Source organism: Eptesicus fuscus, chromosome 11 (genome assembly GCF_027574615.1).
Source record: "Eptesicus fuscus isolate TK198812 chromosome 11, DD_ASM_mEF_20220401, whole genome shotgun sequence".
NCBI lineage: Eukaryota > Metazoa > Chordata > Mammalia > Chiroptera > Vespertilionidae > Eptesicus > Eptesicus fuscus.
The window spans coordinates 14,890,425-14,905,566 of record NC_072483.1 but is presented as its reverse complement, the minus strand read 5'-3'; the positions used below and the strand labels follow the sequence as shown (position 1 = coordinate 14,905,566).

Genomic DNA, 15,142 nt, shown 5'->3' with positions numbered 1-15,142 from the left:
AGCATATAAACGGTAGGCCCAGACCTTTCCCAGAGGGTCTTGTTTCCGCTGAGTATATCATGTCTTCCAGAGACTAGAAACACATAAAGCCGGAGACCAAGTGACCAGCTCTGCCCAAACGCCTGTGTGTAGCGCTTTGTTTCTGAGGTCAGCTGGGTTTCCTTTTCCCCTTCGCTAGAGAAAGAGGATGGCTTCTCTCTCCATGTTCAATGAAGCTCATTGCTGCCAACTGGGCCTGCCTCCTATTTCTGCATGCCTTTGGTTTCCTAACCAGTGAGACATTTAGCAAGTACAATAGCAATTTGATGCTACAGCCTTATCTCCTGAACCCTGTCTGTCGGATTCTGGTAACACCACTGCTCTCCAAGTGCCGCCACCCTTGAGATGTGTACGCAGTGTGATGAGATGTCTAAAAAGCCTCTGGCTGCCAGAATAGCTCTTACACACAGTAAGTGCAAACAGGAAATTTTTGTCAAGTTTCTCAATTGGCAGAAACCCTAACATCGGGAAACGGTGAAGCGTGTTAGCCCAAGACATCTCTTCTTCAGACTTGCTTTCAGCACTGGGATTGGAAGCCTCCGGGAAGCAGCAAAGCTGCCTATTCACTGATTCACCAAACATTTATTCAGCACCTACTAAGTGCCAGGCCATGAGGAAAAAGAGCTACTAAAAGGGATGCTAACTGGCTCCATCCACTACAGTGCTCCTCTTCAAAACTGCAGTATCCAGGATTCCAAAAATCTACCCGATGGGACACAAACCCACAAATTTTTAATTCCCCAAACAAAACTCTGAAAGTCCAGCGAAAAGTCCATGTTGCCCTGGAACTTGGTAAACTTCCTAATCACCAAAGCACTTAGCAGGTGCTCAATAAATGGTCGGTGACTCAATCAAGGGCTGGCCCCTGGGTGCAGTGCTTAGAGGGTGGAACTTTTCAATGAGAAGGTTCTGGAGATTGGGCCTGTCTTGAAAGATATAACTCAGGCAGGAAAGGTATTTACCTTGGAGCCCCCTTATTAGAGTTCAGAGAAGGTATCTGTTTTCTATTGCTACTTAACAAATCAATACAAATTTAGTGGCTTAAAACAACCTATAGATCAAAACTCCAGGCACAGCATGGCTGGGATCGCTGCTCAGGGTCTCAAAGTGTCGAGGCTGTAGGGGGAACTCCACCTCTTAGCTTAGTCTGTGTTTGTTTCCCACTGCAGTCCATCAGCTCATTCGGGTCCTCATTCCCTTGCTGGCTCTCTTCCTAGAAACCACGTTCCTTGCCAGTGGTCCCCTCAATCTTCAAAGCCAGCAATGGAGACTTTCTCTCCCATGAAATCCCTATTATGCATTAAGTACCTGACTTCCCCTACCTCTGACCTCTAGACCCAGATTTAAAGGGTCATGTGACTTGATTAAACCCACACAGAAAATCCCCCTTTTAAGATCAACTGATTTGGGACCTACGTTACTTCTGTGAAAATCCCCTCACTGCAACATCTCGATTAGGGTTAGAGTAAGGAGCAGGTGTGTGTAAGGGTCCAGGAATTTCGGGAACCATCTCAGATTCCTGCCTACAGAGGAGAGGAAAGGCAGGGAGAGCTGAAGCAACTTCCGGAGGATCAGTTTGTGTGGTTTCCCACCTTTCCAGGAGAAGCAGCTGCTGTCAGGGATTTTAACCCCTGAATCTGCAGAATCAGATCCCAGCCCACATTCCCTGCCAGTGGTCCCCTCAATCTTCAAAGGGAAGGCTGAAGAAATGTGAGGATTCAAGGTCCCTGATCCCTGGGAACTCCAAGGAGAGGCAGGGAGACAACAGCTGTGCCCCCTTCTGAGAAATGACTAACACGGCTCATCATTCCTAGGAAGATCAGTGTAGGAAGGCTTCAAGGAAGATGTGAGGAGTTGAAATTTTTGAGGAATGAGCCGGCCATTGCACAATAGAGATAAGTTAGAGCTGCTATCACCCAGCTCAGCTCCCTGGAGCTGCCTCCTGTCCTAAGCAACGTTGGGGCAACTGGGGTCTCTCTGCTGGGAAAACATGAGGAGCTGAATGGACGTGTTACTGGTGGGGAGTGGTCCTCATCCCCACCTGTTGCTCAAGGGAGTGGAATTCTTGCAAAATCCCATGGAAAGTAATTTTATGAGGTGCATATGAGAACAAGTGATTTTTATTTGTCTGGAATGAAATCCCTGAGTTTCCAAGGTCCCCTCTCCCTCAGTCCTGCCATAAAAGAAGTGCAGCTGTGGCTTTGATAGGGCTGAAGTTAGAGCCAGTGTCCAGGCTTTCTGTTCCAGGTTGGAGCAATCCAATACCTAATGAGACTAGCTTAGTTTGTGTTTCCTGTTTTAGTCCATCAGTGCATTGTGTGTGGGGTCCCCTGGCTCTGGACCGGATGGGTGAATGCAAGGAAGCAGGAACGAGAGAGCCCCATGAGCTAAGAGTCACCAGAACCAAAGAGAGAATTCCTTTGTTTAGGGGATTATGTATTCCTAAATTTTTGAGGGCTTGCAGTGGCCATGCCCATTCTGACCAATGATATCTGTTCCAAGGTGTGACTGACAGTCAAGTGTCATCCCCATGTCAGCCCAACTCCTCTTTGTGGGCCTCTTCCCCCAGTGCTCCATGGGAAACAAGCTGGTGGTTCCCTGGGGAGTGTGACATTGCAGCTTCCTGGTGAAGCTGTCCAAATGACAGGCCTATAATGTCTGGCTTCCCCCTTTGCTCCTTTCCTGTTATTAATAACTAGCTAATTACAATAATATCAGAAGCAGAGTCATTCTCTGGCCATGGAGGACCAAGAATTGGGAAAACCAAGAGCCAGAGGTCTGGCTAATGGCTGGAAGAACCAACTGGCATCAGCTGCTCCACCAGGATTGCACCTCAATGAAGGGTCATCTCTTTTTCACTCTAGAACATGACCAGACCTAATTTTGACTCAAATTGCAATGCAACAAATACTGTCACCTCAGGGAAGCACCAAACATTTAACTGTGGTGCTTTACTCCTTAAAACCTGTCAGTGGCTTCCAAGGAAACATTTCAAGCCCCTTAACTTTATTCTGGTCGGAACTGGCCACGTGGTGGCTGATCTGGTCCACCAAGCTGGGCTTGTGATGCGTTAAAGGGAGAACTACAGAGCTGAGCAATTCTTTTTCACCCTTCACAAAGCCTAAGCTTTCATGACAACTGCCTAGCTGAACAAGACAAGAAATCCAGCTTCTTTATTAAAAACTGATCATTTGTACTAGGCAGTACCTGCTTTTTTCTTCCCCGACGTGATAAACCTCATGGCTCAGACTTGTGGGCGATGGCTGCAAGTAAATGCAATTTAAGGGGAAATAAAAACATATTGGTTGAAAATATTGCACCCACTGCATCCTCTTTCCATTAACCTGAGTAACCCCCTTGTTAACAAGCGGCAAAAATTCCTGCTAAGAAATGATTTTTAAAGTTGTCCCACTACATTAATCCTCTTAAACAGAGTTTAAAGGGGTTGATAAACACCACCCTAATCACTTTCATTTCATGGTTACTTCTGGCAGGTACTTATGGTTAAGCTAATCTTCAGGGCCGATTAACACAGACTATTCTTTTGCTCATAGGAGATAAAAATCTTAAATGTCCTCTATGATGGCTTGACTTTTCAGAGGCTTGAGACCCCTTTCAAAAAAGGCACCTTTAGGTTCCAACTCACCAGAAAATTTTTTGAGGAGTGAAAAACTTCTCTAGAAATGCATGCCCAATGGAAAACACAACACTGTTTCCCAGTTCCAAACGGAATCTCATTCATTTATTTATTTAGTCAACAAATATTCATTACGAATCTGCTGTGTGCCAGGCACTGTGCTCAGAAGTTGGGAAGCAAAATTAGGGATAGTTCCTGCCCTCAAGGTATTAGAAGGAAGAGAGACTTCAATTGAATAATCTCAAAATGAAATACAAAATTATAACTGTGAGTCTTGTTTCAAGGGAGGTTTAATCAAGGCAGGGAGGTTGTGCCAGGCTTGGTGAAGGGACTGGTCGGGGCAGGTAGAGCATGGAGTAAGACAGAAAAGCATTCCAGGCAGAGGAAACAGCATGTACTAAGACCAGCGGGTAGGAGTCTGGTCATGGACCACTGGAGGAATTGAAGGGTGTTATGGTTTGAACTGTGTCTCTCCTCCTACCCTATTCATATGTTAAAGCCCCCAATGTGACACTATTTGAAGACAGGGCCTTTGGGGAGGTAATTAAGATCCAATGAGATCCTAAGAGTGGGGCCCTGACCCAACAGGACTGGTGTCCTTATGAGAAGAGTAAGGGATACCAGAGAGCACTCTCTCTCTCTTTGTGGGCACACAGAGAAAGGGCTATGTGCAGACTCAGAAAGAAGGCTGCCATTTGTAAACCAAAAAAGACGTCCCACTAGAAACCAACCCTACCAGCACCTTAATCTCAGATTTCTAATTTCCAGAACTGTGAGAAAATAAACACCTGTTGTTTAAGCCACTCAGTCCAAGCCGAGGGGCACTTGGCTGGAGAGGCCGCCGACCATGAGGGGCTTTATGTTAAGTTTGACCCTTGATGTAAGAGCCATGGGAAGCCACTGACGGGCTTGGATTTGAGGGGTTGTGGTTGGGACCGTCCATGAGATCCCAGTGGCTGCAGCATGCAGGACAGCCTGGACAAGGCGTGAGTAGATGCCAACATTCCTCCAGTGATGACAGGCCAAGTCAAGGTCCCTCACCTAGAAAGTAGACTTCTGGAAGCAAAGTAGAAAAGGCATTCCGGGAGCTTGAGCTCTTTGAAGGGGCTTGCAAAGGAGGTGCCCACTACACAGCAGGGCCCAGGTGAGGCTGAACACTTGTCTGTTTACAAGAACGTACAGCAGCAATGATGACCAGTCTTCTCTTCAGTGCTCAGTAAGTAGCCAAAGAGTAGAGGTGGAGGGTCAGTTGGATTGTCCCAGGGTTGCCGACCAGGCAGAAGGAAAAGACAGTGAGAGATGACCATGTCACCCAAGTGGTGGGTGAGAGAACCTTATCTACTGGGGCAGGACGGGCTCCTTGACTCCCAATTCGATATCCTTCCTCTGTGCTGTCTTGGCCCACAAATGACTTTTATTCTGAGTGGTTGTAGCATTAATAAGTTGAATGCTTTGCCCAGCGGAGGCCTCTGCTGCCTAGCTACACTTTGGCAGCCCCCAGGAGGCATGCAGCTGAGACAGATGAATAGGCTTGCTAATGAATGGGGACTGGGACTCCAATATTCCCTTCCACAAGAACTATGCATCTCTCCAGCAGAGTAATGAAATCTTTGAGACAGCCTGATTATAAAAATAAAGCAGCATCATTATATTTGTCTGCCAGGCTGATCACAAGACACTGCAATGTATGACAGATGTCACAGGTAGAGAAATAGGCATGAAATGTCATGTATTACAGGCACATCTACACCAATAATGGGAGGAAGAGAATAGAGGCAATGGCCTAAATCAAGCATGTCAAACTCAAAGGCTAACACGGGCCAAATAAATGAGGTATGTGGCCCGTGGGTCGCGAGTTTGACATGCTTGTCCTAAATATTTGAGGCAAAACTTTTTCCTGAAATAGCCAAACATTTGAGTCAAAATAATACCTTACCCTTAAAAAAGTCACTAATTTTGGTACTATTTCCTTGAGAGACTGAGTTGGCATATCCCTATATACCACAGAAAAAGCCTTTGCTAAGAACATTAATGACATAAACATGATTATAAGACCAGTATTTAAACTAATCAAGAAAACAACTATTTAAAAACTATTTTGGTACTTGGCATCTATTTCCATGTAATCAGTTGACCTACACTAGGGTGTAGAGTTTGATTTTTGAATTAATTTTGGGGGTTTGAAGAGCTGGAGAAACACACCAATCAGATGCCAAGCCCCTGACAAACAGGTCTGGCGGAATTAGACCAGTCATCCTGAAAGAATGAAAAATTGACAAGAATGATGATGTCACAGGTGACTCAGTGAGGGTAATTTAAATAGCAAAGAATTAAGAACAGGTCTTGGAAGAAAGCCCTCTATATAATCTTGCTGAGAAAATCAGGCACAAAGGCCATCATACAGTTTGTCAGAAAAATTATGCCCTCAAAAAAGTCACACTTGTTTCATTCTGAAAAGTTTTTATAAGAATTACCATATAATTATAACCTGTTTCATAAAATATAAGACAACTTTCTTTTCATAGATTTCACTTCTGTTTTCCACAATGAAGTCCCAGTCCAACCTCTCTTCACATGAAATTTTGGACTCCATTTTAAGGAACAAATTTTAAGAGTATTTTTCAGGTACTGATTGTCCTCAGATAAAGAGGAGCCACTGTCAACATCTCAGTTCTCTCTCCGCCTTCCAGCCCTCCCCCATTCTCTCTCTCTCTCTCTCCAGGGTTCATGTGCACATGTGAGTGCAAACACATGTGACTTACCTCTAAATCTGGGGACTAAAAACCAAGAGGATGAGATTCTGATCTCCCTGGCCCACCCCACAAATATATAAATATACATCAACGTTCCTTTTAGAGTAATCCATTACAGTAGCAACTCTCAATCTTTTTTCCCCTTGGAATACACATGATGAGCAGCTGAAATAGCTCAGTTGGGAGCGTGTAAGAGTGAAGATCAAATACACATGATGGATGATGTCCATATTCAAGGTTTTCTCCCATGAGCAACCCAAGTTGATATGCAAATCCTGCCACTACATGCAATTCCTTCCATTTCCCTCCGACTCAGGAGAGCAAATCAGAATGCAAACAAGTGGAATTATTAAAGTCCTCAATCTTCTCTTATGTTTCTTTAATTTTGTAATTTCATGATTATCTGTAAAACTTTTCTTCATAACTAAGGTTGAAAATCAATCACTGCCCTACAGATGTCTAGGAGGTAGCTATAACCTAGTCCCAATTACTTATGCTCTTGCAAGTGACTAATTAAACTACAGTATCCTTCTTTTACTTTTAGCACTTTACTAGAAATTTTAATAAAATTAATTAAACATTCTTGATCAATTTAACTTTTTCTTTTACTTTGTATTTATACTCCAAGGTAATTTAATGTGTCACACATACACCAGTTGATTAAAAAAAAACACATTCCATGTAAATATTTTTACCAGCTTTGAACCAGGAAATTCTGACTGTTCAAGTAGCCCAACTTTATTGTTACAGCAATAACTAAAGGTTGTTTTTATTGTTTTTTTTAAAAAAACTCAATGATTTATCACATTTTTTTAGTTTTTCTTCTGATAGTTCCATATCTTTCTCACCAATATTTTTGTTTCAGTACCTACTCTCCATCCCATGGACATATACTTAAGTTCTTTAAAATGTTCCATCTTCTATTAAATGGAATAATTTTGGTGTCCTCATTAATGAGTTGATGTGAGCATAACTGACTTGCACATGGTATATGTTTAATAAATTGTGGCTATTAATAGTATTGCTCATAAGTATTTGTTCTTAATATTTACTTCTGAAAATTCTCAATATTCTTTTATATTTTAACTTTTAAATAGACTGGTTTTGTTAGTTCTCTACTGCTGTTATAATAAGTTGCCACAAACTTAGTGGTTTAAAACAACATAAATGTATTATGTTCTGGAGGCCAGAATTAGTTTTATTGAACTAATATCAATGTGTTGGCAGGGTTGCAGTCCTTTCTGAAGGTCCTAGAGGGGAATCTATGTCCTTACCTTGTCCAGCTTCAGAGACACTTGTATTTTGCTTTTAGTAACTCAAAGTTTGTACTTCTTATTCTCCTTCCTTTTTCACCCACCCTGGAATCCTTCTCTCCTTTGGCAACTATCAATTTATTCTCTATTTCTATGAGTCTGTTTTTTGTTTTGTTTTGTTTGTTTTTTTTAGGTTCCACATATAAGTGAAATCATATGGCATTTGTCTTTCTCTGTGTTATTTCACTTAGCATAATATCCTCTAGGTCCATCTGTGTTGTTGCAAATGGCAAGATTTCATTTTTTTTTTTTTTTTACTGCTGAGTAATATTGCACTGTATGCATATACCACATCTTCTTTATCCATTCATCTATCAATGGACATCTAGGTTGTTCCCATATCTTAGCTATCCTATCTAATAAAAGAGTAATATGCAAATTAACCACCACTCCACCACACCCACCAGCAACACCCACCAGCCAATCAGGATCAAGTATGCAAATTAACCCCAACCAAGATGGCTGCAGCCACTGAGCGAGCAGGAGGGAGGCTTGGGTTTCCCCGGCGATGGAGGAAGCCAATCTTTCCACACACCCTGGCAGGCCCAGGCCTCCACTCAAGGCTACGAAGTTCCAATTATAGAAGATAAATAAATCCCAACAGAAATGGCTGCTGCCACGGAGCGAGCAGGAGGCTTGGCTCCGCTCCAGGCTAAAAAGTTTCAATTGTAAAAGATAAATAAATCCCAGATACCAGGGCCTCCGCTTGGGTCGCCGGGGTGTGTGACTGGCCTGCAAACCACCACAGGCCCCACGCCCAGGCCGCCCCACGCCCCAAGGGAACCCCCACACTGATCCGGGACACCCTTCAGGGCAAACCAGCTGGCCCCCACCCATGCACCAGGCCTCTATCCTATCTGATAAAAGAGTAATATGCAAATTGACCATCACTCCAACACACAAGATGGCTGCCCCCATGTGGTCAAAGATCCTGCCCCCATGTGGACACAAGATGGCCACCATAAGATGGCCAGCAGGGGAGGGCAGTTGGGAGGGACCAGGCCTGAAAGGGAGGGCAGTTGGGGGCGATCAAGCCTGCAGAGGAGGGCAATTAGGGGTGACCAGACCAGCAGAGAAGGGAAGTTGGGGGTGACTAGGCCTACAGGGAAGGGCAGTTGGGGGGACCCAGGCCTGCAGGGGAGGGCAGTTAGGGGCAAACAGGCTGGCAGGGGAGCAGTTAGGCATCAATCAGGCTGGCAGCGGAGTGGTTAGGGGGTGATCAGGCTGGCAGGCAGAAGTGGTTAGGGGCAATCAGGAAGGCAGGCAGGCGAGCAGTTGGGAGCCAGCAGTCCTGGATTGTGAGAGGGATGTCAGACTGCCTGTTTAGGCCCGATCCCAGTGGGTCGGGCCTAAACGGGCAGTCAGACATCCCTCGAGGGGTCCCAGATTGGAGAGGGTGCAGGCTGGGCTGAGGGACACACACACCCGTGCACAAATTTCGTGCACCAGGCCTATAGTCCTATATAATAAAGATGTAATATGCAAATGGTCGTTATGCCTTGACGCGTAACGACCGACTGCATAACGACTGGATCATGGATCAGCAAGAGGGTGTGGCAGCGAGCTACAAGCGGGCGGTGGAGAACTACAGGATGGGGCAGGGCAGCAAGCTATGAGCGAGGGGAGCTACAGGAGGGCCGGACAGCGGGCGGAGAGCTACTGGAGGGCGGCAGCAAACTACTGGCACATGTATTCGTGCACAAGGCTAATAGTTGTAAATATTGCTACAATAAAATAGAGGTGCACATATCTTTCCAAATTAGTGTTTTCATTTTCTTCAGATAAATGCCCAGAAGTGAAATTGCTGTTGTATGGTAGTTCTGTTTTTAATTTTTTGAGAAACCTCCATACTACTTTCCATAGTGGCTATACCAATTTACAATCCCAGCAAAAAACTACAGTATGCTTCATTTAAACCACTCTGTCATCTCACTTGGAGTGGATGACATCTAACAGCAAGCCACATGTGCAACAGACACAAACAAGGGAGGGGTCCATGGACCCAGATGCCACAGGCATTGAGAACAGTTCCAAGGGAGAGATGAGAGACATGGGGTGGAAGGTCTAGAAAAGCCTGTTGAAAAGAAGGCTCATTTTGCATCTCCTCCCCAACTATGGGATAAAGAGCCAAACACAGCAGTCCCTCTCCTCCAGAGCAGGCAGGAATCCAGACCAGCAGGTAACATCTGTCCTGGCATCAGACAAGTACTACCTTGGCCACATTAGCCATAACTTTGCAAAAGGTGGTGAGTCTAGCGCTAATTTCTCATTAAGCTGACAAGAGGCATGAAGAGACACACATGTTTCCAGGAATGTACACTTTTACAGTATTTTTGTTTTCTCTTGCAAATCAATTGGAAGCTAGGAGGCATTCCAGCATCTCTTTTTCTCCAGAGTTCCCAATTTGTTTCATTATTCCCCCGCCCAGCACCTCCAACAGACTGAGACGCAATTGCAAAAGATGTAGAATGGAAAATTAATATTTTCTACAGACTTCCTCATCTTGGGTAGATTTATGAATTCCGCTTCTGTTATGCAGAAGTTAGCATTTTTAACAACAAGGGCGGGGGGGGGGGGGGCGATATCCTTAATTGTTTTTTTATTGCCTCAAGAGCGCCAAAGACATCTTGTGCTATGTCATCATTTAAATTTCACATTAAATGCAGAATGTTTGAAATAAGCAAATATTTGTTTTAATTTGATACATCTGTTAACTGAAACGCTAAAAAGACAGCTAACTCACTAAATTAAATTCAGCAATTTGTAAACAATTTATATGTTCATTTGTTCTGGTTATAAATGCCCCAAAGCTTATGTTTTATGAAACCCACAAAGTAAATGGCATTGTATTAATCTGATATATGCAAGCCATGATTTATTCCTCTTCACTCCATTAATTTATTTCCTAACTTGAGTTAATTAGCGAGGTTCCTATTTTTTAAAGCTCTTTAAATTCCTTGGGAGAGGGGCACATTTGCAAAAACTGCTTTGAAAACCTACTGCAGAGGAAATGGGCTAAATACAAATGTTAAATTTTCCCCAGACATTATCACACATTGAGCACCTGATTGCCATTCAACCATCTTTATGTGGAGAATACAGTGGGTGATGAATACATAGTTGTTATAAGAAAGAGGGAGAGAACCAGAAAGAAGGAACAAGAGCAGCAGCGAGAACAAACTCTTTCCAGGAGATTACTATCTGCATGAGATATCTTCAAGGGCCTATTCACCTTTAAATAAAAAACATTCTGATTTTATGCTACAAAATGGAGACTGATTTTAACTGGGAACAATACCCCCTGGGAAAAGAGAAGATGTCCATTCAGAGAAATATAAAAAATTCACAGAGTTTGGTCCAATAGAGAATAAAGATAAATTAATTATTTTCCTTGGTCAAATGCAGCCTTAATATTCTTAATTAGAGTAGTAGATAGTGCCCTGAACTAAAATAAACCAATAAATAAATGAAGGAAGGGAGGGAGGGAGAAAGGAAAGAAGGAAGAAAGGAAAAAAGGAAGGAAGGAAGGAAGGAAGGAAGGAAGGAAGGAAGGAAAGGAAGGAAGGAAGGAAGAGAAGGAAGGAAGGAAGGAAGGAAGGAAGGAAGGAAGGAAGGAAGGAAGGGGAAATTCATTCACATTCAAGTATAAATTACTGAGAAAAGTTTAAGATATGCCTAAAGGCAGTGGTTGGCAAACTGCGGCTCGAGAGCCACATGCGAGTGTGGCTCTTCCACAAAATACCACGGCCTGGGCGAGTCTATTTTGAAGAAGTGGCGTTAGAAGAAGTTTAACTTTAAAAAATCTGGCTCTCAAAAGAAATTTCATTCGTTGTACTGTTGCTATTTGGCTCTGCTGACTAATGAGTTTGCCGACCACGGCCTAAGGGTGTTTGAGGGAAGGGAGAACTAGTCTTTCAACAGATGTTCAAGCTTTAAGCAAATGTAATGCTCACTCCATCCTAGAATACTGGGGGCCGCAGCGGGTGGGGGGAAGAGATTGAGTTGGGTCGGGTGCCCTTCCCAAGGCGCCGAAGTCACCCACTTACTTCCAGAAAGGCTGGTCCTAGGAGGCAGCAACACCACCAGCCCAATCTAGGCCGCACCTTCCTTGTCAAATCCCTGCTTTATTTCATTTTCCTGTCACCAGTCATTTCCCTGCCCCGAGAAGCAAGTTGAAAATTTGGAGCTGCGTTTACATACATTTGAATTAGGTCTTCTCTAAGCCTCAAATTCTTTGAAATGGAAAAGTATCAGCCACGCAACACAGCCCCTGATGCAGAGTAGGCATCCCCAAACTGCAAACTCCCTCCTTTCATTTCCACAGGCACCCAGTCAAGTCAGCTGTGGGGGCACACCAGAAGCCAGAGGCAGCGGGGGCCAAGACCGGGTGCGTTCCATTCTCCTCAATTGCCTCCAAATTTTCTTTCACGTCTAAGGCCTCGTCCTGGAACCTGTTGCCCAAGTTCCCCTCACCAAAACAAACAGCACCGTGATTTATTCCTCCTCCTGGCGCCACACTGGACAGGGGAGAGGGGAGAGAAAGAAGCGTGTGTTCCATCAACTCCCCCTTGACTCACACTCACACACCCACATGTTTTCTTGTTTCTGCTAAAAAATATATATATATATATTTTTCAAACCTTTGCTAGCACAAACTTTGTGTCTCCATGAAGAGGGCAGGCACCAGGCCCCTCTTTTGAAGCCGTGGGGGTCTGCAGATGGGGGTCCTTCTTTCCTGACCGAAGGGCCTGACTTGAAATATCTGCATCACAACAAAAGTTTGGAAAATAAAGAGTTGCTCTCTATGGAAATCAGGTGTTTTGGCTGATCAATCAAGTCCCGGGACGCTGTGAAGCCAGATTTTCGGGAAGAACAGACCCACCTCAGCGGAACCGCAAGCCCACCCTGGGGAGTGCTGGGCTGAGAGCCGCGGTTTCTGAAGAGAGGTCACCCCTGGGAGTAACAGCAGCCTGCAGAGTGTTTCCCTGACAGCCTTGCTTCTCCACAGGAGAAGAAAATGGGAACAAATCTACCTGAGGAAGGGTCTCCAGAGAAAAGAGGGGGCAAGATCAGAATGCTCTCTGTTATCTCTGCAAACTGGGTCCCTCTCAGAGGCCTTGCACCTCCCCTGCATCACCTCATTCGACGCCCACGTTTGTCTGTATTATCATCCCCCTTTTACCCACGATATACTGCAACTCTCCGGGATATACCCCGTCCTCTGACTCCTGATCTAGTGCTCTTTCCACCCTAATCTTAGTTCCCGAAACACAGAGAAGAAATATCCAGAGACAGAGCAATGCCTCTTCGGCCTCGAGAACTTAAGTTTACACTTTTAAGACAAGATTTGCAGTTAAGAAGAACGCAAGGAGGGAGGGGGGCGGGGCTGCTCCCAGGCTGCCCTCCGGGACTCACTCAGGAAGAGGATGGTCTGCCTCCGGGCCGCCCTGCTCTCCTGGCTCTCGGACTTGCGCAGCTGCGCCTGCTGCCCCTTGGCGGCCAGCGTGCCCTGCTTGCTGCGCCTGAGCACCTGCATCATGTTCCAGCACATGAAGGCCACGGCGACCAGGACCACGAGGTAGACCACGAAGGCGCCGAAGATGCTGGACTGGAACACGGTCCAGCGGCTGGAGAGGTTGGTGCAGATGGACATGTTGGAGGTCTCGGGCCGCTCGTGGTGGCGGGTGAGCGTGCGGTTGCAAGAGAGACCCCGGTGGCTGGGCACGTACACCAGGGGGTACTCCACGCCCATGGCAAAGAGCAGGGGCAGGGCCACCAGGGCGGAGGTGACCCAGACGAAGCCGATGAGCAGCTTCACCTGGCAGGGCCCCGACACGGCCTTGTAGCGGAAGGGGTGGCAGATGGCCACGTAGCGCTCGAAGCTGAGCGTGAGCACGTGCAGCAGCGTGGCGTAGCTGCAGGCCTCGAAGAGGAAGTTGTGCAGCTTGCAGGACAGCGCGTAGCCGGGCGTGGTCAGCGGGTTCCAGATGATGCTGTAGAACTCCATGGGCATGCCGATGAGGAAGACCAGGATGTCGGAGCAGGCCAGGCTCACCATGTGGTCCGTCACCTCCTTCTGCAGGTAGCCCTTCTTCTGCAGCACCTGCGTGGCGCGGATGGTGACGCTGTTCCCCAGGATGCCCAGCACGAAGATGAGCAGGTTCACCAGGATGAGGGTGATTTTGATCCAGGTGGCCACCTCGAATTCGGGGATGTGGCTGTGATCAATGACGTGGGAGCAGTCGCCGTGGGGGCCGCCGGGGGAAGCCATCGGGAAGGAGGCCCGGCCACCGGGTCGGAGACGGTCTCCCCGTCCCTCCTCTCAGCGGAGCCCTCGTTCTTGGCTGCGCTCGCTCGTTCTTGGCTGCGCTCGCTCGGGAGGCGCTCGCTCCCCCGCACTTACCTGGGAAAGGTAACTTACTTCAGGTGCTTTCATGGGAACTTCCTGGAGCAGCCCAACCTCGCAGTGGCCCCGAGGCGCCGGGGGTGGAGTTTGGGGAGAGCGCGCAGGAAGGCGGTTCTAATCTGGCCCCGCAGCCCCCAGCGCGCCCGCCCTCCTCCCGGGTGCCCCTGGCGCCCTGCCCCGCAGCCCTCGCTCCCCTCCGCCGCCCGGCACTCGCCCGCCCAGCGCCCCCTCCGGGAGCACCTTCTTGGGCTGCTGGAGGCCGGGTGGTCAGCGGTCAATCATTAACCACGGCTGACTGCTCAGCGCCGGGCTGCGGGCACAGCCCAGCGGCGGGCTTGACTCAGCGCCCAGGCGTGGTCCCCGAAATCAGATCTGGGCTCCGGGCTCCGGGCCGCAGGGGCTCCACCTCCCCCTCCGCCCACGCGGCCACCCGGAGACAGCGGCCCGCTGCCCCGACGGCACCCCAGGAGGCGCGCCCGGGGACGGTGGAGTGCGCTCCGGGACTGGAGTCCGGGACTGCGGCTGGGAAAGAAACTTCCCTCCCCTGCCCTGCCCCCAGCTGCCAGCGCTGCTCTGGGGCTCCTTCAAAGGCGGGGCCACCGCCTGCTGGGGAGCGGCCGGACCCTGGCTCCAGCCTCGGTCACAGGCCAGTTGGCCCGGCTGCCCGCGCTCGCCTCCTCCGGCCCTGCCTCTGCCTGCGGCCCTGGGGTTACTGCGTGAATAGAAGGGCTGGGCGCTGCCTGGAGCCCCTGTCGGTGTGGGCCCCAAGCGGGCCAGTAGGCTCTCCCTAAAGTCCGGCTTTCCCCGCAGCCTCCCGCTGCTCCGCGCCCGGGGTGGGGAGAGCGGGGTCGGGGGTGGGGAGAGCGGGGTCGGGGTGGGAGGGCCCTGCCTGACCTTCTTGGGGAGGGGCCGTCGGAGCGTGGGTGCCTTTCAGTGCTGCTCAGGCCCCTTGCCCAGTGGGCAGGCGAAGGCTCTAATTGGGGGCGAGTATGAG

The 15,142-nt window shown here is 47.7% G+C and overlaps 1 protein-coding gene across 1 annotated transcript in view; it reads right to left on the bottom strand.

Moving 5' to 3' along the window:
• Nucleotides 1–14,013, bottom strand: part of GPR39 (G protein-coupled receptor 39) — a 199,775-nt gene extending 185,762 nt beyond the window's left edge. Inside the window, exon 1 of the mRNA XM_008143463.3 lies at nucleotides 13,158–14,013. Within this exon, the coding sequence (XP_008141685.2) occupies nucleotides 13,158–14,013 (856 nt within the window). The remainder of the gene's footprint in view (nucleotides 1–13,157) is intronic.
• Nucleotides 14,014–15,142: the final 1,129 nt, after the last annotated feature.